The following is a 22,503-nucleotide window of genomic DNA, read 5'->3' as shown; positions in this document are numbered from 1 at the left end:
TACAGAGAAATAAAATGCATCAGCTCCTCTCAGACACCATTTGGTAAAGAAATATTGTGTTAGAGATAAAAAAGTATAATGGTTTTACTTGCCACAGTTGTAGCAACTAGGTTTATTGGATTACAAGGTGATAAAAAAAGTAGCAGAGCCTGTCGGTTTTTAAATTATTTTGTGCCTTTAATGGCAATTTTTATACAGTTGCTCTCAGAGCTTCCTCCTTCTTCACCAAATCACTCTGAGAAATATCACAACAGGAACAACCAAGTCCTTTTAAAACCATACTATGAACATCACTATGAACCGCATCTTTAAATAAACTGCTGTCCTCTTTAGAAGGAAGTTCTGACTGTGAGCTATTCTAATGTGAAAGATAACAAATGGTTTGGTTTTGACTTGTATTTCTTGGGTCTTTACTAATGAGGGCAGCCTCCCAGCCCTCCTCCAAGGACAGTGGTTGTTTTTTCTCCAGCTGTGGGGGAAGAGAGACAGTGAAACTACATGAGTTCCTTGTGGGTCACAGAGATAGTCTGGGGTATAGGTGAGCTCAGCTCATGGTGCTCCCAGCTGTTAGATCCATCTTGTGAACCAAGCCCAGCAACCATTTCTTCCCAGAGAGACTGGTCACTGCTGCTGCCCATAGTGAAATTCTTCAGCCAAACAAAAACTGGAGGGGAAGGGACAAATCTTCAACCCCTTTTTGCCCTTTTCTAGCTCTTTACCTTCTGAAGATCTTAAACACTTGATTATCAATGGTATAAAAAAGGAGACATATCAACCCCTCCACTTCATAACTAGCAGCATCCAAACAGGCAGTGCACCATCACAACAGGAAGTTCTTCTTATGACTTGCCAATGTTATGACACAACAGGAACTTGATTCAGCAGGATCCTCCTCTTTCCAAATCATACAGAAACATCGTGAACTATAGAAAATTAAAATTGCTGCACACCTGTAACTCATCTGTGCCTCAGATGCTGAGCTGGCCCTGCTGTCCTGTAGTACAGGAAAAAACATCTGGCGATGTACATATTGCCAAGTTGTTTATTACTGAATCATATTGTATCCATACGTATCCTAAGCAATCTGTTGCTAGGTGCTGATTTATTTAATAACTTAATGGACTTTGAATAGTTTCCAGAAAAGAATGCTGGACCTCAAGGTTGTATTGTTATTTTGCTCAAACGAAGCAACTTTAACTGAAAAAAGCTCTCATGAGTCCTCAGCAGAGGTAGGAAAAAAATAATTCTGCATTGTGGCAGACCTTGAAATCAGATCAAACAGCAACTGTGAAGCACCCTCTTTTGAACTGCAAAAGTAGGCAAAAATAATTATTTACCCTTATGCTCTTAAAGTGAGATTAGATCTACAGTTTGAAGAGACTGGTTCAGAAACAATCATAATCAACAAATCTTTCACAAGATGTAAACTATTCAGTATACAATAAATCTTTGAACTGGATGATCTTTGGAGATTTATTCTGTCATATCTTCAGTCCTGTAATTTTGCATCAAAGTGAAACTGAAATACCCAGTTTTAGCCTTAGCTAAATGTAAACAGATCTTCTATTTCCACAGACTGTTTTGCGCTAGAATATGCCTAAATATCTTGCAGAGTCCATTAAAGTGGCATTCTTTTTTTGCAGGAGAGGAAGGGCAAATGATTCTCAGAAAACTGCAATGCCCCCCCTGGAAGTCACAAAGCCCTCAGGATGCTCTGTGGACTGGGGGCTATGGTGACTGCAGACCACCAACCCCTCTTTGGGGTATAAAGACAAGACCTGAGGAGTGTGTTTCTTCTGATGAAGCAGACTTGTGGCTGGTGAGACTGTATGCAAGATAAGGTTTGTTATACCTCCCAAAGGCATACTTTGGAGCCTTCTTGTGTCCACACTAGCGTCCTCTCACTGCTTCAGGCATCTGATGTTCCCCCAAGCACCTCCCTCCTGGACATGGGGGTGGTGGAGCATGAGAGTGGAGAATCCCATTGCAAATTAATTTGCCACATGCACTTTGGCACTTTGACACAGGGATGCCTGAAGGACCAAGCTGGGCAGTTGGGCAGGCACTGGAGTCATGTGGCAGGCATGGTGGGTGATCATGAGGGTCACAGAGTCCTATTTAGCTGCGTAAAGTTTCCTGGTTGAGCAGGGAGCTCTGACATCCAGCCCTTGGCAGCAGGGAGCACAGGGATCTAGCCCATGCAATCAACACACCAGCTTGTCACGGCAGGCTATACATGGGCACAGACATGTTTAGAGATTTCAGAAGTCTTTTATGACCTACCGTATGTGTCTAAAGTCACCTCAATCTGGACTGAAATTACTTACCAGAAACTGCTCCAAATGTTGTCGTTATTTTATTTCCCAAATATTTATCATTTTGGTATTTAGTAGTTTGTGTCACACCAATAAATCCAACATGCGAATACACTGTTCAAAATGTTGATGCTGTTGAAAGATTGTATCAAGGGCACAGAGAAGCATGATTAAGTTCCATGTCAGCGGTTCTCTCATTTTTGTATAACACATACTGTTTGATGAAAAAAAGGCTTTATTACAATGAAAGGGAAATAGCAACTAAACAGAAATCACGTCAAACAGAAGCATAAATCATAGGCAGGTCTGACAAACCAATACCATATATTAAAGTTGCTATGGATGCCCTGAGGCAGAGCAGCACAGTTTTTTCAAGTGCTATGAAAATAGACAATTGAAGGTACATTGTAAATTTGTTCCAAAATGTGCTCACCTTCAGCTGGTGTTCAGCATGGTGCTGGCATTGAACCTGTCGCCAACAAAGCTGTAACCGTCTGTTCCCAAGGAAAACCTGACCCAAGTTTGCAAGTTCAGCCATTTAGGAGTAAATGTTGCAGTATTCCTTGAATAATGGAAGGCGGTGATGGACAGGATTTCACATGATTTTCCAAAGCCGCTTGTGTAGCATCACCTGCATTTTTTGACTCTTTTTTTCTATCACCATATTCTTCCAGTTTTCAGGTTTGTTAGTTTACATTAGCTGTAATTTCTATACTTCTGACTCGATTTAGTTAGCCTAGCTCCCTATGAAAATCAGATTGCCAGGATCAGTCTGTTTATATGCATGTAATAAACTTCCAATGCTGATTTCAGACCAATCAGATCGATCCTGGAGATCTCAAATATGGTGAGCTCTCTGTGTATTTTGTAAAACCAGAGTGAAAGATGCCAAGGTTTTGATTTTGTTGGCCAATTAAGTTGAATGAGGCAGCCTGCATGTAGCTGTCAAAATATTTGACAAAGGCTGTAAAAAAAAGTATGGGAACTTTATAGTAACATGGTAAAACAGAAAATGGTAGTTTAAAACTGAATGAAAGGGCTCAAGACCACAGAAAACTGCGTTTCCACAGTATTCTCTGTAGCCATAGGACTTGACATACACACCTTTGTGAACAAGATAAATTTATAACAGCAGCAATATTTAAGCTAATATTAATGATGTGATTTTCATTACTAAATTGTCTTCTATAATAAATGGGATTGCTGCTGAAATCTGAGGGAATTTAACAGCCATGCTGGACTGGCTATCTCTGCACAATGCTCAGTAAAGATGCTATGTAGTGTCTGTGTGCCTAAAAGAAAGAAGAACAGTCTCTATATGTATAAACTAGTCCAACAGAGAGAGTCAAAACCTAATTAATGGCTCCTGGTTGATTTTAAACCCATTGCAATCAGTGGCTGTCTAACATTGGCAGTGGTGATGGTTGTGTGAACCGCACGGAGCAGCAGAGCAGTAACAGCTGAACATCAGTCCCAGCTGCTCCCAACACACCTATCCCTGTGTCACTTCTCATTCCAGCTCAAATAGTAATTTCCACAAGAAACAGATTTCCCTGCTTTCAGCAAGGCAGCAAAGAAACCAATATTTCTTAATACCACTTCTGGGACTTCTGCATCGCAGTTGTTGGAAGAAACTGTTAGTTTTAAACCTAAAATTTAATTAAAGTATCTCCAGGATTTTCTCTCCTATAATTTAGTGACACTTATCTCACAGGCTAACCAGAATTATTTGCAAACTGTTATGGCTACTGCAGACAAAAGAGGTCACCAAGCTGCAGCAGTAGCTGTAATTAACACAGGAGCATACGTCAATACGTAATTGACTTCTCAGGGAATTCAGAGCAGCCACACAACCAAGCAGCTCTGACAAGCTTTTGGCATCTGGACAGCAGCTACTCCTGCCACAAGCTGGAACAAGAGTAGGAAGAGACAGAGAGGACCAGTTTTTTCTGCAAGGATTTTTCTAAGGTCATCTTCCCTGGATGCACAGTCACATTAGATCTATGAAACCCACCCTGCTTAGGGATCCTCAGTTTAGGTGAGCAGCAGTGATGGCAGAATTTCAAAGCTCTTGGCCAGTCAGCAATTAATTACCATGGCATGAATGAGAGGACTGAAGGACTAGGTATGATGAATATGGGCTGCAGCTACCAAGATGATAGATTGTGCCATTGGGTTGGAATGCAACATCTCAGCACAAACAGGAGCCTTAGGCAATCATACAAGGAATCTGGAAGGAATGGGCTTGGAGCACAACTTTTTGCCCGTGAGAGCAATGTATGGATAATTGTAGAGAGGGAACAGCTCTTCTTTGAGAAGCAAGCTAATAATTGTATTTTTTTCTCTGTAGTTAGTCCTGATAGTGAAAGGTATAGTCCACAACCCCCCGATCAGAAACACGGACAGTGACCATTTAAGAAAGTTAGAGAGCCCAGCCAGATGCATGTGGTGTTTTACAAGGGTGGGACACCAAACATCCCTAATCTGAAATGAACCATAAGGTGGCACTGCTTTAAAACATTACCTGAGAAGATTTTCCCTGACATTTTCTATGCTCTACAAAACCCCACAGAGTTTCCACTTTTAATTTAAGTGAATCAAATCATTCTACAGAAACCTCAGTGATACAGTGAGACTGCACATCACTGGTATAGGAATTTTCACACAAATTATTTTCTCAGAAATTGCTACATTTTGCCCTGAAAACCAAATATCTCAGATACTTTTGTTCAAACACTGCAACATACATTTTAAAATTTATGTTTGTGTGTGTAACAGCCAGACCCATCTTCTCTTTACACAACCTCTGGCATCTAAGACCATAAAGATTTTGCTCTGTCTCAGTTGTGTGGCAACAGCCAACAAAGACATTTTTCTAGTTCACATCTAATGTGCAGGACAAACTGTCAGATAAAAACAGTCTTTGCAAGTGGAGTCACAGGAAGTTCCTAGTGGTTATAGTAAAATGAACTACAGAGATACCCTGTCTATTGATTTACTCTTAAGTTAGACCTGGCCACCATTTTAAATGAATGGTGAAAGGGACATAAACCCACTTATAGAAAGGAGATTATGGAAGTCTGAGAGAGAATAGCAGCAGAGTGTGATTCTTAACAAAATTCCTGAAGAATCTCCAAATCCCATGGACACAGAGAACCAGCTGTTGGTTTTGTGTTAGGGTACAGTGCCAGTTTTACATAGCACAAGAAAAGGAAATGGGTCAGAAAATAAATGCTCACCGACTGCAGAACCTTCTGTTGGGTTGTCATGTAAGAGCCTAACTGATCTGAAAATAACAAGGCCATGAGCTCAGGTCCCCCTTGATCTTCTATATCCAGCCAGTCTCCAGTGCCCTGTAAAGAACTCCTCAGCTTTCAGGCAGTCCTTTACTAAGAACAATGCAAGGTCTTCAGACCACTGTTATTTTTGCAGTCTCCACCACAAAGTATGGCTCACCCACCTCCAGCTACCACATGCTATGCAGAAGAACACATTAGGAAGAGATAGCAGAACTACCTGAGCTTAGCTTTAGATATTTTCTTTCTTACAGGTACTTTTGATCTATCTTTACATCTCAGTAGTGACCTTGCACTGGCACCCTTTCAACCAATGGACCAAAGTGTTCAAAAAGCCAGTGAGGTAATGAACAGGCCACAGACCCCTTTCCAAGTTAACCGCATGGTAGAATGATGAACCATTGTCAGACTACAGCTGACTTCAGGATGTGCAATTGCCAGTGAATTGACCTAGGTTGTGTGTTGAAAGACAAACAACGTCTATTCATTGATGCATCTCTTTGGATTCATCTATTCCCTCTGCCCACGGAGCAGAAGACATACTCAACACTCAGTCTGGCAGAATGCAAAGCAGTTAAGTGAAACAGCTGGAGAGACACCACAAGTGTCCACACCTATCTACATGAGGATGTTCTCACTATTACCTTACTCATGTTTCAAATGGGAGAATATGCTACCTCATACCAAGAATTTAAACACAGATCCCATCAGAGTCTAGTGACTCAGATGATTTTGAGTTGACCCCTACCATTCCGACAAGGCAATGGGAAGATTATTTCAACTGCAGTTGGCTGCAAAACCTTCTATGCACTTAAAATCCAAAAGACAGTGATAGTGGGAAACAGGAGGATGGATGAACATGTGAATATCAGCATTCTGAGTTAATCAGATTCTACCAGTAAGATTTATATGATGAGTTTTAGTTTTTTGGGGTTTTTTTTCCTCTTTTGATCATCCAAGATAGTCTTTATTGCAAATATCACCATAGGAGCAGTAATTAATTCAAATGAAGTGGGATTTTCTCTAAATAAGCAAGAAAAACATTCCAAAACATTCTGAGCTTCAAACCTTAACAAAAAAGGTTTTGTATTTATCTTTAAAATTTTAAAATACAACTTCTAGAGAAATCAAGACTTTTTTTTTCTTTTTAAGTCTGCAAGTACACTGTGGAAAGACAGAACACTGGCTCTCTTTAAGAAGTAGGCTACCAAATTCTCCTTTTCTGTCCCCAGTCATAGCTAATTGAAGACTACCAGTGGCAGTGAGAAGCCCTTGGACCTACTTGACTTTTACAGATCTTTTTGAGTTGGATACTAACAGCAGTTACCAAACTGAAGCTCAAATATTAAATACTATTAAATCCTTTGAATCCAATACAGAAGCACTTCAATTATATGAGCTTTATGTCATCCCAGATGAGGTCATGATTCTTAAGGCTCATCATATTGAATATTCCTGCCATGTTTGGAAAGCTTGATTATCAAAATTAGCCTTTGTCCTTTGTGTCTCAAAGGACAATTGAATGTGGATAATTGAAGTTTATACATTTCATGCAAAACAGTTTTTGTACCTCATTAAACAGACCTGTCTGTATTTCCACAATGTAATTCCTGAACATAATCTGTGCAGTTTACATGCTCATGGCTGGACAGCATGATTATCATAACTATAAGGTAAACTAGGCTTTAAGTCAGAAACTTCTAGAAACCCACATATCCAAGGCTCCAGCTTTGGAAACAGATTGATTTTCTGTGCCTCAAACAGGCATGCAAAATGGCACCATTTTGTTACATTACTCAAGCTGTTTAGCTGAACAACATTTCACTCATGTCTAACTTAGAGTGAGCACTAATCATCACTTGATTTTAGCAAGAGGGAAAGTCCAGAAGGCAAATCATACACAGTTCAATTGGTTTAAACTAGTATTACAAAAATGTGACATGCAGATGCTAATTCTCAGTCTGTTGTAGCAATGCAGGATACTTAAACGGAGTAAGTTCAACACGTGAGTTCACATACCTCCTTTTCTAGATACTGGCAAGGACTACACAGAAGTCCTCAATATTAATTCAATCCCATGTATTTACCCCAAACACAGAAGTACACAGCAGTACCTGTGAGGCAACACTCAGTATAAGACACACAACCAAAGTCTGAGTGAAAACCAAACATTTTACTCATTGACCAGACCATCTTCTTGGGAATCACACACAGAGTTCATAACTGCCAAAGCATCACAGGAGTCTTGTTCCTGGGTAGCAGCATGTACCCCTGGCTAACAGAAAATTCTCAAATATAGCATCTGTGAAAACTGGGACATCACTTGCATGTTTGTTTTCACTAAGACAGAGGATACATTAATCTAATCCTGCACTCTGAGTAATTTTTGTCCCTCTTTCACACCTCATTATCTGAAGGGCATCCTAGCAATATAAGATAGTTGAGAGAGACCTGTACCTGAAGTCCTATTTGCAAGGCAATGAATACCATGCAAAGGTGATGGCTCTGAGGGGTCTTTCAGGAAAGAAGTGGGAAAGTGAGGAGCAGTGAAAGAGAGCAGGAAGAAAATATCTGATATCTGCCTCAGCCCACTGACTACAGAGAACATGGAGCAGCAGTGAAAGCCATAGAAGGGGACCAGAGAGTAAGCTATAAAGGAATTGGGACGAGCTACAGAAACTTCACATAGCAGGAGATGGGGACCAGAGCTAAAAAAGCCAGTCATAGAGCCTGGAGGTAATTCTGAAAGGATGCAGCACTGGTAGATGTACTCCAAGAGGACAGCAGTATGATTGAAGGTGGGAGGCAGCATTTGTGGGAGCATTTCCTTTGGAAGGAGAGAAGAAAGGGAAATGCCCACAGTAGTAGTAATTGTGAAGTTACCTAAGGTAATGGAAAAATGCCCTTTGTAGCTTCTGAAACAATGTTACTGCAAGCAAATTAACCTGATCAGCCTTCAAACAAACTGAAGTGTCATACTGTTTGGAGAAGTTGAGTAGAAATGTGCATCAGAATCAGCAGGGATACAGCTAATGAGTTTTATGCCATTTAAAATACCTCAGAAGGGTTGTTTCATGGATATTTCAATATGCAGATACTTAATTTAATCAGAAATGTAATTATCTGTGTCCTAGTTCTTCAGCATACCTACGTATTTGTCTTACAAGATATTACTCCACATGAATCTCTAGATTTATATAAATACATATATAAAAGTCTTGAATTATGTTCACTGAAAGCTGATCAGAAAACGTTAGTGCTACCAGTAAAAGAAATAGCTTACAGTCTTTGCATTAGTAATCCTGACTAGGTTTGCATTTTTACCTCAGCTTTTTACTCATGAAAGAAAATCCTCCCCTCTAAAGAGAAAGTTATTTTGTACAGCTAGAATTAGTTGACAGACTTCACTTGGTAAACTTAATCCATCATCCTGATTTATACCCTTTAGTGGTCACTGTATTTCCACACATGCACTGCTCTAAACCATAAATCCAACTGTGGGAAGGCAGTTTCCATAGGGGTGCCTGGTTGAAGTTGAGCTTAGCTCTTTGCAGGATTAAGCCCTATGAAGTAGAAGTAGTCTGCAATACAGCAGAGGTCAGAGTACAGTAATTCTCTACTTGAGACTGCAGATTATATCTCATGTGGCAGGTTGCCAAGGAGCTGCTAGGAGGAGAGAACAAATACAGATGGGAGGAGGTGGATGCAGCAAGGGTAGAATTACACTGAAATGGCATTGGCTGTGAAGTGTGACAATAGCAAACAGTGGGAGAGGACAAAGACCAGGACCTACAGTGACCAGAAAGGATGCTCCAGCAGAACTAGCAGAAGAGTCCCTGAAGCAACGCTTCCTCCAATGACTGAATTTTCACACCACAGCTCTGTCAGGCATCCTCAGCACCAAACCACCCCCCTTCAGCTACTGTCTCCTCCCAACTATTGCCCAGAGACACAAGGCCCACTCCTCACATATTCTGAAGGTGCTATCCCTTTCCCTCTCCTCCATCCTGCTTTTCAAACTGAGTTATGGGGAAGGAGAACTCACATGAGCAAAGTCTGAAATTGCTAAACAAGCTATAAAAAAAGCCCCTTAGTAAGCTCAGTGATAGATATAAAAATTTCACAGCTTTTCCCAGCAGAATCACTCAGCTATTTCAAAGCTGCACTGGTTTCCCAAGCACTAGTTAAGGAACATTTCTTTGTTCAGGAGAGCACTGATGCATGTGCCTACACAAATATATGCTTTTACAACACAGCAACTTAGAAAGGCAATTTCCAGTTGTCTTGGATAAGACAGTCATTTAAAACTACAGGTTTTCCCCTTGGCATCTCTGGCAATCTTTGCACCAGAAAATTTTCTCTCTTGCCCTCCCATGTACTGTAGTGATAATATATATTTACATCACTTCATGGTGGTGTCATGAGGATTCATTAAAGCTTGCAAGCACTCTGAACATGAGAAGTCCTACAAGCATCAAGTTATGTCAAGGCAAGGGCTTTTCAGTGCACACTCAGCCATGTGGTGAGTATCTCTCCTCTTCCACCCCCCTCGTTAACATCTCTAAGCTGTTTGCCAAAATCTGTCCGGTGGAGCAGCAGGACCGCTGTATAGGCCCAGGGGACTGAACCATTCAAATGAGTAAGGTTAACAGTGATGATCTCAAGCACAGCAAAAATACTAAGAGCACACACATACTTTAAAAATTCCTAAGAAGCAGTGCCAAGGAAGAAAATGTGCTTATGAAACCAAAATGGACCCCAGAAGCAAGAAACAAGTGAATTGACATGGGAAAGTATTACTTTTTCTTCATTTGATTCAATGCCATGATTCCCTCTGATTCAGTGATTTGTGTCTTCCATTTCTAAATTGTATTCTGTCTAAATATAGTTATCACAGAGAACAGAAAACCCAGCCTGAACACCTGGGCACTGGTTACAGGCAGGCTATTCTGGAGGTGGTGGATCAACACACTAGAACCAGCGTTCAAAAACCACCTCCAGTGTGCTCAGCACTGCTGAGAATAATGACACCAGCATCTGGTTCATCAGAGGAAGCTCCTCTTCCTCTCCCCTATCCCACCTCACCCATTGAAACCTGGTCCACATACAGTCCCTGGACCTAGAGCTGGACACAGAAGCTCGCTGGTTGACTTCTCATGTACAGATAGTCTTTTTTCATCTGTCCCCATAGTGCCACAGTCTGACAGTGATCCTACATTCTCATCTAAATTCACTGAGGAACCACAACTGGGAAACCAGAGCAGGCAGGGCAGGTTCCAATAAACTTGAGCCACCAGCTCTTGAGGACATATGACGTGAGACACAGCTACCCCTCACCCAAACAGCCGTGGGTTTGTCCCCTGAGCATCAGGATCTACTCTGGCTCCACCAGCTGTGCACAAAGGAGGCACAAGCAGCCTCTGCAAATGCTATAGCCTGTGTCATTCTTACAGCAGCATTCTTATAGCACTGTTCCCTATGCCCAGCTTGTCAAAGCACCAGCTTGCCCTCTCTTGACAGCAGTTCTAAAGCTGTATATCCATACCTGAGAGGTTCTAGTGAAAGAATGTAATAGGAGATCCATAATTTGACATCAAGCAGCGCAAAAGCAGGTCAGGACACCTGCTGGCACTGCCCCGAGCCCAGCTGGTGTCAGGGCGACCGCGGTGTCAGGGACAAGGTTCAACCTGAGTGCAGCTGCCCAGGACTCCTGCAGGTAGCTGTTCTCCCTCCGTGCATGGGTCAGCAGCAAGAGCTGCACTTCTGTGCTCTCTGCCTTGCACTTCTGGATAATGGGGCCCAGGGAGAAAAAAGATTTTAGGCAGCAATGTGGAATTCCAATCCGTTTAAGAGATGGCAAAGAAAATATGGCCACTTTTAAGTCTGAACACTAGTTTGCCACAGGAGGCTTTATATGATTTCTGCAATTCTAGGAAACTTTTCTTTAATGAAAACATTCTGTCACCACCTGTCAGGAATAAATTTAGGCAAAGAAAACAAGACAATATTGAACAAGAAGGCAGGATCTTGCAAAACATCAGAGCTGATTCATCCCTTCCCATTCCTCCCCCCCATCCTACTCCAGGCACCATGCCGAGAATATATTAACTTAACTTGCCTGGGGATTTACATTACATTACTATCCATTACCAGGGACTTCAGATTCCTTTATTCTCCACCAATGCCATATTCCTGCAAGAGAGTACTGAATAAAAGTAACTTCATTTTTTCTTCGGTTATTCAGTTTCTGTAGTCTGGCAGCAGAGGTGCCAAGTACAAAAGCCTTGACTACTCAGTCCCACCCCTAGAAAGGGAATACGAATGTATTAGGATATAAATCTGTTATTTTTGTCTCAACATGCATGAATTACCTGAGTATTATATATGAAGATACACATTCTTGCTTGCTAAATCTGCACTCCTACTTTTTAGTATCTGAAAACAGTAGTTGAAACAAGTCACCTGCTGTAGGACTAAGTTAAAAACTACTCTTGGACAAAAACACCCTCTTGAATCACACATTGAAAGAACGAATAATAAATAACTGTCAGAAAACTGAGGCTTCTATTATCACCCAAGGCTAGGGATTTTTATTCTTCACACCCTCAACTCATTCTACACAGACGTGCAATGGCAGCACCCAGGATTGCAGCCTAGAAAGCTCTCTGGCTACACTTTTCCCCAGTAATTAAAAAAATTGATATTTATTCATGTAATATGACACTTATCACCCTTCAGAAGGACCTTTTCCCTGCTCCTTTCCCTCATTCAGTTAGTCTCATGCTCAGCTGCTCTCCTGTGCAGGAGGAAAAAAAAGCACAAAAAGTACAGTTTGCCCAGACAAGTAGTTGACCTGGCAGCAGCAAGTGGTATTGAAAGCCTCAACAACTAGTCCTGCTTTCAACATCAGAGAAGGGAAGAGAAAAAAGAAAAGGCCATTGAGTCCAACCTTTGACTAAACATCTCCCTGCCAACTTAGCTATATCACTAGTGCCATGTCCAGTCGTTTGTTGAACACCTCCAGGGATGGTGACTCCACCACTTCCTTGGGCAGTCCATTCCAATATTTGACAACATTTTCAATGAAGATATTCTCCATGATATGCAACATGAACCTCCTCTGGTGCAGCTTGAGGCTCTGTCTTCTTGTCCTGTCACTCACTGCCTGAGAGAAGAGGCTGGGCCCCACCTGGCTACAGCCTCTTTTAGATGGTTGTAGAGGGTGATGAGGTTCCCTCTTTGAGCCTGCTCTCCTCCAGGCCAAACACCCCCAGCTCCCTCAGCCACTCATATGACTCACTCTCCTGACCTTTCACCAGCTCTGTTGCCTTCTCTGGGCACTTTAGCACCTCAGCATATTCCTTGCAGTGAGGGGCCCAGAACTGGACACAAGATTTGAGGTGTGCCCGCACCAGTGCTCAATACAGAGGGACAATCACTGTCCTCGCCCTGCTGGCCACACTATTTGTGAAACAGTCTCTAACCCTCAGGAACATCCAAATAAATTGAATCTAAGTAGTAAAACAGCAGTAGAAAACATGTATCTTCAGGCTTAACCATAAAAAACTATCAAAAGGATAAAAAAAAACCTTTATTTTTGAGCAAGTCAATATTTATCATACATCCGTTCACACTCATTAACTCAAGTAGGCCAGTACCAAAGGTTTGCCACCAGGGGATATGTCCTTTTTAAACAGTTAATGGAGTTTTAATTAACTGTGTTACCTGAAAATATATCTTGACAAAAAGTAAGATAATTGAAATGCATTAAAAAGTGTGTTTATTCATCTGTCCAGAAATAAACTGGAAAAGACAAAGAGAACACATAACAAAACAGGTTTTAGAATACCTGAAAAGAACAGAGAACTACTAGGAGACTCACAAATTTGACTACTGGGACGAATAATTGTATGCTAACAAATGCCCAAGATAAACAATAATAAAACAAACAAACCACAACAACAACCACCTCAGACCCAAAAAACTAATTTACTAATTAGTAATTTAGCAATTAGTCATTCCTACTAATTTAAATAAAAAGACAGAAAGTAGAATTTCTGAATTAAACTATCAAGCATTAATACTGTATTGCTGCAGGGGAAAAATTCTTTTTCTCCTGGAAAATGTTTTTATTTCCCATAGAGAATAAAGAGATATAAGCACTTTTTTTTTTTTTTTTTTTTTCCCCAGATAGAGATTACTTTTTCATTGGAATAATAATATTTTCCTCAGAAATATATTTTCTGGTCTTTGATTGTTGGAGTTCTTTTTAATAAAAACCTATTTTTCTATTTAAAACACCGTTCATAAGAATAATACGGGCTAATGGAGCATTTCCTTTTCTGAGGGTTTCTGGCATTCAAGGTCAAGTTCAACTACATTAAATACAATGGCTTAAGATCAATTGCTCAGAAGCAGGAAAACAGTGACCAAAGAGCCATTGTCCTGAATTTAAAGGTCCTGAAGCCTCATGAGATCTGTCAAGATATGCACAGATGTTTTAGCAGGGCAGAAAAGGGGAGCTTTAGCCATTATTTACATCATCTTACAACTGGAGACTATCAGAGGCTTTTGGAAGTTTTACTTACTCTTCAATCAGCTAGTCTCTCCCTTTTTTTCCCTTGCCTGGATTTTTTCATATATGTTTCTTAAAACTAAGATTTAATCATCTTGTCAGTAGGACAACATTATAGCAGTGGAGAACATATAGAGGAAGGGATGTTAACTGTGCCTTTTGTGCTAGAAAGTGCTTTGTCTCCTCCTCAGAACAAGAGGAAATAGAAATGTTCATCCTGGCCCAGGCAAGCTTTCAAGAAATGTGCAACCAGCCTTTCTGACCTACCCCTGCCCCGAATGGCAATCTTGAACAAAAGAAATAACTTTAATCAAATCTTTCTGGGGTTAGTTCAATGAAGTCTACATGGTTAAGACATCTTAGCCTTCCTCCATTTCCTTTCTCACATCAGTCTCAAATTATGTACATGTTCTCTGAGACAACACAGACTCAAAACTTTTCTCAGTTGACATGCTTAATCAATATCTCACAAGCGAGCTCAACAAAAAACAAAGCTTGGTTCTGTGTTGCTAGATGGTAAGGAACATAGTGGTTCACACTAAATCAGTGCCTGTATCTTGGCTGGAACAGTGGCCAACAGTGGATGTCTTGGGAAGATTCCCATGATTAGAGTAATCATGTAATGCTGCTCTCCAGATTAATTCCCAGTTACTGGAGATCTGCAGCTCAAGGGGGTTTTGAGCCAGCAGTGTTCATTTTATCCTCAGGGGCTTAGTCTATGTGAATTTGAATCCATGGAAAGTCGTGCTTCCCCCAAATCCCAGTGGCCAGGAATCTCACAGCTAAATTCCTCTGCTCTGAACTTGAGAGGCCTGATGGTCTCATTTGATGGCCCCAGTTCTTTTGGTGACAGAGATCAAGCAGTCAGTCACTTTCTAATTCCTCCTCCCCATGTCACTTATGCCTTGCTGTCCTCTCTGCTTATCAACAGGGGTGGCAGATAAAAATATTACCAGTAAAAAAGGCAGCTGAAAGCACATCAGTCATTTACATGCTATTTTAGAAAGTGAACCCAGGGACTTTGATACGTAAACCCTACTGACTTTCCATTACATTTTGATTCCTTATTGCCCACCATTAAAGAAATTTACTCCAGAATCTTAAGAAAATAAATCTTAGGACAGATTTTAAGTAGATGGTAGATATATCTGACATATTCCATTGACATTTCTTTATACCACAATGACACTTCTGACTTAAGACCTTGAAAACTGAAGAAAATTCACCCTACCTTTTTAACATCCTATTTTATATTATTGAGCAGAATTAAATATCCTTCCATCATCTATTGTCTGCCACAGCACACACCACTGCTGAGCCTGAAGTCTCAGCCTCATTGCCTTGGTCCCTTTTATATCCTTGAAGACTTTCAAGTATTCAAGCACTGGAAAATTCCCATTTTGATCTGTTTTTGCATCATAGACACTCTTGGAAGAGAAGAATCCTGCTGCTAATCAGTTGAATCACAATTCAAAAAAAAAACCACAGAAGAAGCAGAGATGGGAAAGATGAACTCCTTAGCAAAGAGGAACGCTTGAGGTAAAGGCAGGAAATCCTCTCCAGTTCTTCAAAACCAATGCTGATATCCCACTGAAATCCTCATGCACATCATGAGATCTTTTGGGCACTTAAACACCTCCAGGCACCTAATTTCACTGCTAATTCACTAAAATCTGCTTAAACTCACACACATCACAGCATGCCCAGCTGTAGAAATCTCTGTCTGTCCTGCTTCTCCCAAAGGCAAGAGCCCCCCCTGTTTGAACTGCCACTCTGTTTTGGAGTCAGGATTTATTCAGTGCTCCCTTGTGGCAGGGTAGCCTGTGCCTCAGCCAGTTAAATTGATTGCATGTTAACTCAGCTAAATCTATTGCTTAAGTAACTTATCTGTTGTCATGGATTTGCTATGTCATGTTAGCATGGAACTGCTAACACATTTCATATTCCCTGAGGGTAGTCAAAATAGTAGAGCCTCTAAAATAGTTGAATAGTTGAAAAGGAAAATCTCTGTATTACCTCGGCCCTGAAATTTAGTCTTTGACTGACAGTATTATATACTATTTGAAGGCAGTTTCTGAGCAGATAAATATTACAAAAGGACATGTTTCTTCCCCAGCAGTGCCACAGTGCCACTCTCTCCCATTATCACAAATTGTCCTAGTTTTTGCCCAACAAGTTGTAAAGACCAGACAATGACAACTTAGTAAAAATAAAGCCTTCATTCTGCTCAAACATCTGATGAATAAATTTTATAGCAAGCACTGTTCTATACCTGGCAAGGTATATTCGTCTCTCCTCACTACCTTATGAATTAATAAACCAGACTGTCTCCCTCCCCTTGTAAATACTTGCAAGAGTAGTCACTGATTACTGAGTATCAGACCTCAAACCCACCTAAGAGTATTAAATGATACATAATAAAAACAGAAGGAGTACACAATTTCACCTTCATTACAGACTTTGCTTAGCCCAGCCTGGATTTCCAGTATATTCTGCTCATACTAGTTTCTTCTTTTTGTTGTTCCTAAATACTAATTTCTTGTTGATGTATTTGATTTTCATTAATTTCCAAGTGTAGGTACATCTTGCCTGAAGAAATAACAGTGGCAGTATTTGACATATGAATTTGTTTACCCTAGTGAAAATGAACAAGGAACACAGAGCTGATAATCAGAGAGATAATATAAGCAGACATAAGTGAGAATTTATATCTAATATGTACTTCAGTGATCTGGTGACAGACTGCTGAGACTGAATAAATTAACTCCTAATATGGTCAATTAAGACAGGTAGGTCATCTGGCAAAAGATACTGAGAGGAACAAATCCAAAGAGACAAGATTGTTGAGGTCTGGAGAACTGGCTTTCCATCTGTTAGCTGGAAATGTAGCCTGTCCTCTCTGTTACCACATTCCTGCAATATCTAATAGACAGCTTGTCTCCATTAACTACAATGCCAGTCTACTGTATTTGAATGACCAGGAAGGAGGAGGTATGCAAAAACAGGAAAACAACCTCAGGAATTTTCCTCCTGCTTACATATGCATTAGTATTTTCTTATTAATAAGGAAACTAAGTGAAAAGAGAAATCAGATCTTCCATGTGGAGTGAAATCAAATGGCCCAGCCTCCGCTGACATAAGTTACACATCCAGCTGCAGCACCTACATATTACACAACAGGGTTCATACAAGCAAGAAAGTACTTGGACATGTCTATGCTATCTATGTCATCTCTAAAAGACCTTGAAGAGCAAGAGAAGCAGTGGTGGCCAGGAAGATCTGTACACACAACTATCACATTTCTGAAGTCTGAAAAGAGTGTGTAGAGAAAGTAAAAGCAGGGGGATTCTGTCTGGAAAGATCAAATACGGTGTTAGGATAATTAGTAATCAGTGATCTCACTAGTATTCCAAGGATTTTAGGAAGTGCTCCCTTTGTGAAGAACAGGTTGGACACAAGTAGCTGGAGGAGACAAAAGGGGTGGTAAGCAGAGGCAGGCACTTGGTGTGGGCTGTTGAGCTGAGCTCCAGGCCCAGCAGAGAATCTTGAAAGCAGCAGGCTAGCAGAGCATTGCTACTGCCGATCCTTCCCTGTCCATGGTGCTCTCTGTGCCATGCTGCACAGTGCCAGATCTCACTTAGCCTGGCTGGCACTGCTTTCTTCCACAGACTGTGACAGGGACCTGACGAACACAAGGAGGGTTGTCTGCCTAAGATGTGCTTCTGGAAACAGGAGCAAAAGCGCAGAGGGTGCTGCACAGAGCATCGCTGTGCCACACTTGAAGCCCCAGGACTGCCAGCCTCTGCACAGCGCTGCTGGCCTCAGGTCACCAGCACCTGAAGGACTTCATTCCACTTCAGTGACTGAAGCGTGGGGAGCAGGCAGGCTCCTCAGGGAGACCAGCTCACCTGGGGAGCCAAGGGCTCAGCTTAGGGAAAGCCCACCCCATCCACACAACTCCTCCAGCTCCTCCGAGGCACCAACATTTCACTGATTCCACCCATCTTCACAGACCTATTTTCTCTGCATTACACTTGAAATTCAGTACATCCCAAACAGAAAGGGAAAGAACATTTTTTCATGTCTCCAGCCACAAACCCCAGGTTTTTGTTATGTTAGTGAGGCACCCAAAACAACTCTTTTACTTATTGCTTCTTTATGAGCACAGATGGCATTGGAAAACACGAACCAAATGGAAAGTGTAGATTCAACACAAAGTTTTTGACCCATACTAAATCCCATGCAGGAGCTTGAGCCTTCCAACTCAGTGGTCAGTGCCTCAGCTTTTATGTATTTATTTACTTACTTTAGAAGCAATCACCAAAACAGTAACTGCATTTAGGGACTGCAAATCAGAGAGGTCTCAAATGTTAGGCTTCCTCTTGCTGGCCATAAAATCAAATGACAGAGGAACAATAGAAAAACAGGGGTTTCTCTGTGTTTTCTGTTCCCTTTCTCACAGATATAAAAGCAAAAAAAGGGGGATGTTAAAATGGAAATGGTAGAAAATACTCTGGAACAGCAGAGAATAAAGAAGAGACAAAGCAGTCAACACTGAAGTTTCATACTCCATCCTAGAGAACCATGGCATGAAATTAATTTTACTGTTGGTTCAACACATGACTACTGTTTTTCCAAGACAAGCTAAGGACTATGAACTCAGTGAGGAAGGTTGCCCAGTGGGATGCCTAAAGTAGAATCTGAACACTCCTGATTCAGAACTGCAATTTCTTTTTGTTTCTTGCTCCATTTTTCTAAAGGGAGTTTTTCTTTCTCATACAATTTGTTATGCATCCTTCATTAGCACTGTGTTGCCTAAAAATTAGGAATTATAAATTTTATCACTTTAAGCCAAAGTTAGCTTAGTTTAATATCTCTTGGCAGTGTTCTAGTTGTGTACAGCAGAGGAATTTAGCACAGGTGGCCCAAAATTCACACGGAGGTCAGTCTGCAATGGACAGCTCATAAACATGCAGCACAAAACAGGCTGACAGCATAAACCAACCCTCAAAGCCTGATTCAGCCCTTGAATAGCCACAGAATTAGGTGTGAAAAAGAAACAAGGCTCAGATACCTTGTATCCACAATCCTCAATGTAATTTCACCGTTAAAAAAAACATTAAGTTCAAATCTTGACCACCTCTTCATTTCCTCTCCTTGTACCAAAGGATGGGCAGTGGAAGAAAACCAAATAAAGCATTCGTTCCATGCTATTCACTAGGAGAGGGTAAAATTAATCAGCTTTCTCTTAACCAGCTTGTCCAAACCATATAACAAATACACAATAATTAACACTAAGCGTAAAATACTGCTGTTTTTAAAAGTTAGCAATGTAAGGCTTATGGAGTCCAGCTAAGCAGAGGGTTCCTCACAAAACAAAGAGAGATCATCTTGTTTGTTCTGTGTTCCCCAGACTCTGCCAAACCAAGTGCAACCTTTGCAACCTGGATCCGTGGCTCAGAACAGCTGAAGGTTACCTCACTCACCAGGAAGTGATGGAAGAGATTTCCCATGTCTTCTAACATGAATTTTGAGAGATGTCTTACTACTCCAGTTGTCTGAGCTACTGCACACTTAGGCTAATGGGCCCAAGGATGTAACAACAAAATTTGGAAAGATCACACAAAATGGGAGCAAGACAGGAAAAACAGCGGGACAAGAAGCCTGAGCAGTTACGAGATTCACTCTTTTGATAACGTGCCTTCTACACTGGCAATATCCTGTTACAGCCTGTTTTAGAATGCAGCCCAAGTCTACCTAGAAGGGAAGCTTCCCTTTCTGGAAGGAGAAGTGAAAATTGTGATTGGAGCTGGATGTCAGGGAACGGATCCCTGCTGACTTTAAAAGCCTTTGGTTGCAGTTCCAAAGCGGAGTCGGGTTGGATACCACGCTCTCCTCGGCTAAGAGCTTCGGGTTATTTTTCTACACCTTTATAGCAGTGCCTTCGGCGGTCATGAGAGCCTTGCGTTCGCCTGCGCACAGGACCACCAGCGCCGCTGCCTAGTGTGGATGGAGAGCTGTTCCCTTCGCCCAAGTCTATCCGTGCCCGAGATCTCGCAGCCAAGGGATCGTATGCAGCCGTGCAGGGAACAAACAATAGCGGCGGGGGAAGCCCCCGGCCGCCCGCCCGCACGGCCGCCGCTCCCGCCCGCGGCCCCGGGCGGCTCCGGCCGCTCGGCACTCGCCCCGCGCCGCCGCGTTCGCGGCCAGCGGCGGCGGCCTGCGGGGAGACCCCGCGCCCCGGCTCTCCGCCGCCGCTGGCATCCACGGCAACTCCGGCCGGAGCGCGGCCCGCCCGGGGAGGCAAAGTTTGCCCGCACCTGGGACCGCGCCCCTCAGACCGCGCCCGCGGCTCCGCGCCCCGCCCGCCCTCACGGGCGCAACTGCCCCGCGGGGCCGCCCGCCGCCAAGGCGCCACCTGGCGGGGCCCCGGCCGACCCGCCGCTGCCCCCGCTCCCGTCCCCGCCCGGACTCGCCCGGCTCGGCGCCCGAAGCTGGACGGCGTCCCCGCGCCCCCCGCGCCTCTCCGGCGAGCGCGGTGCTTACCTTGCGCAGCATGCTGGGCGGGCAGCGCCGGGGGCTCCCCGCCGCGGCGCCGCGCTCTCCCGCCCCTCACGGCGCGGCGGCCCCTCCGTGCGCGCCGCCCGCCCGCCTGCCCGCACTGAGCGGCGGCGCAACGGCTGCGCCCGCCACGAGGCAGCGCGGCCGCGGGGGGGGCCGGGCCCACCCACCCCCGCCGCCCGGCCCCTTCCCCGGCCGCGGCCCCCGCTCGCCCCCGCCGCCCGGGGCTGGGGCAGCCGCGGCCGGGGAGAGGCGCGGAGCGGGCTCCGGGCGGCTCCTCGTCACGCCGCGTGGGCGCCCGGAGCGCTGTGGAGAGCCCCCCGGAGAGCCCCCCGCGGAAAGCTGCGCGCTCGCCCCTCGGCCGCGCCGCGTTGGCCGGTCCGGCTCAGAGCAGAGCAGGGCAGCGCTGGGGCTGCTCCCTCGGGAGCGAGGAGGCGCCGGGCTGGATGGCTGGATGGTCCCAGGTGCTGGATGGCTGCATCGCCCCAGCCAGGTTCGACCGTGGGAAGCTATTTGGACCACGCTGCTTTTGGCGCTCGAATCCCACGGTGCTCCAGCTTCTCGAAACGAAGCGAGTCTCACCCGAAGCAAATTACACAGGTTCCAGCAGCAATTTACTTTTCCTGAAAGCTGTAGTACACTATCAGAGTGACAAGCTGTTCTCAAGTTAAAATAGAATCCGATCTCTAAAGGTATTTATCGTTAATTATTACACACTTTCTGTAATAATGTTAAATGCAAGAATCCAGGGCTCCCCCGCTGTTGGGTGTGTGGAGGTGAATCGCGGCGTGTTATATCTACACACACATCTCCCGGGTGAGCCTGTGTGCCGAGCAGCCAAATGCGGAGCAGCAGGTTGTGCTGTGTCTCAGGAGGCCAGGACCATACATTTCAGATTCTAAAGGATGTGACTTATCCTAGGGCAACCCATTACTTCAAGTTCTCTATGCCCTGGTACATTCTTCACGTAATTTTTTCATGAAACTTCAGTCCTGTGAGTATATAGTGACTCACAAAAAATTAATTTCTAGCAAGGTAGTTAACAAATAAAAAAGCAGACAAGTTAGGGCAAACTATCATCACATTTACACTTAAACTTATTTAGACAGGAGAAGTTTAGCTGAAGCAAGAGAATATTCATGGGCAGATTAGTATTAAGTTTGTAATGTTGTCTCATAGAGAGCAGCAAGCCAAAAGAAGTTTGGCCATCAAATTTTGGCCATCACGTTTGTGATGCTGGGTCAAATGTTGCTGCTTTTGATCTTGTGGTGTATGGTGGCACTCAGCACAATGTTGCCTTAAGGTGCTAAAATGGTGGGGTTGTCACGTGAGTGGAACGTGCATGACTAGCGGTTTGTGATGTTGGTTATGGCCAGTGTTTGATGCTGGGCTAAGATTTGCTGTACTCCTTTTAGCATGTTGATTTGTGTCTCCTGATGCTGGTTGTTAGGTACTTCTGCTCTCTGGGGTCTGATTGTACAGACTTCAATAGCGCTCCTATTCACTTGCTCAGGCTGCCTCTTCCCTTTCTTTTGTCTCCTGAAAATGAAGAACCCTGAGTTTTGTCAAAATGTCCATATTAGAGGTACAATAGGTTGTTTTCAGAGTCACTGAAGGTGACTATGCACAGAAACCTGTGGTGTTTCCAAGAATACTGCCTGCTATGGTGATTAACTCTTCTTGGCCACTACCCAGTGTAAAATGCTGAAGCACATCCCTCTTCATGTACTTGCTGTCACCCCATTTGTGACAGACT

General features: G+C 43.2%; 1 protein-coding gene across 1 annotated transcript in view; it reads right to left on the bottom strand.

Annotated features, from left to right (window-relative positions):
* The window catches only part of LOC131592182 (transmembrane and coiled-coil domain protein 3), a 124,684-nt gene extending 103,839 nt beyond the window's left edge, over nucleotides 1-20,845 (bottom strand). The window contains exon 1 of the mRNA XM_058863516.1: nucleotides 20,733-20,845. Within this exon, the coding sequence (XP_058719499.1) occupies nucleotides 20,733-20,744 (12 nt within the window). The 5' untranslated portion in view covers nucleotides 20,745-20,845. The remainder of the gene's footprint in view (nucleotides 1-20,732) is intronic.
* Nucleotides 20,846-22,503: the final 1,658 nt, after the last annotated feature.

This window comes from Poecile atricapillus, chromosome W, assembly GCF_030490865.1.
Source record: "Poecile atricapillus isolate bPoeAtr1 chromosome W, bPoeAtr1.hap1, whole genome shotgun sequence".
Lineage (NCBI taxonomy): Eukaryota > Metazoa > Chordata > Aves > Passeriformes > Paridae > Poecile > Poecile atricapillus.
The sequence above is the reverse complement of the archived record's forward strand: the minus strand, read 5'-3'. Positions and strand labels throughout refer to the sequence as shown.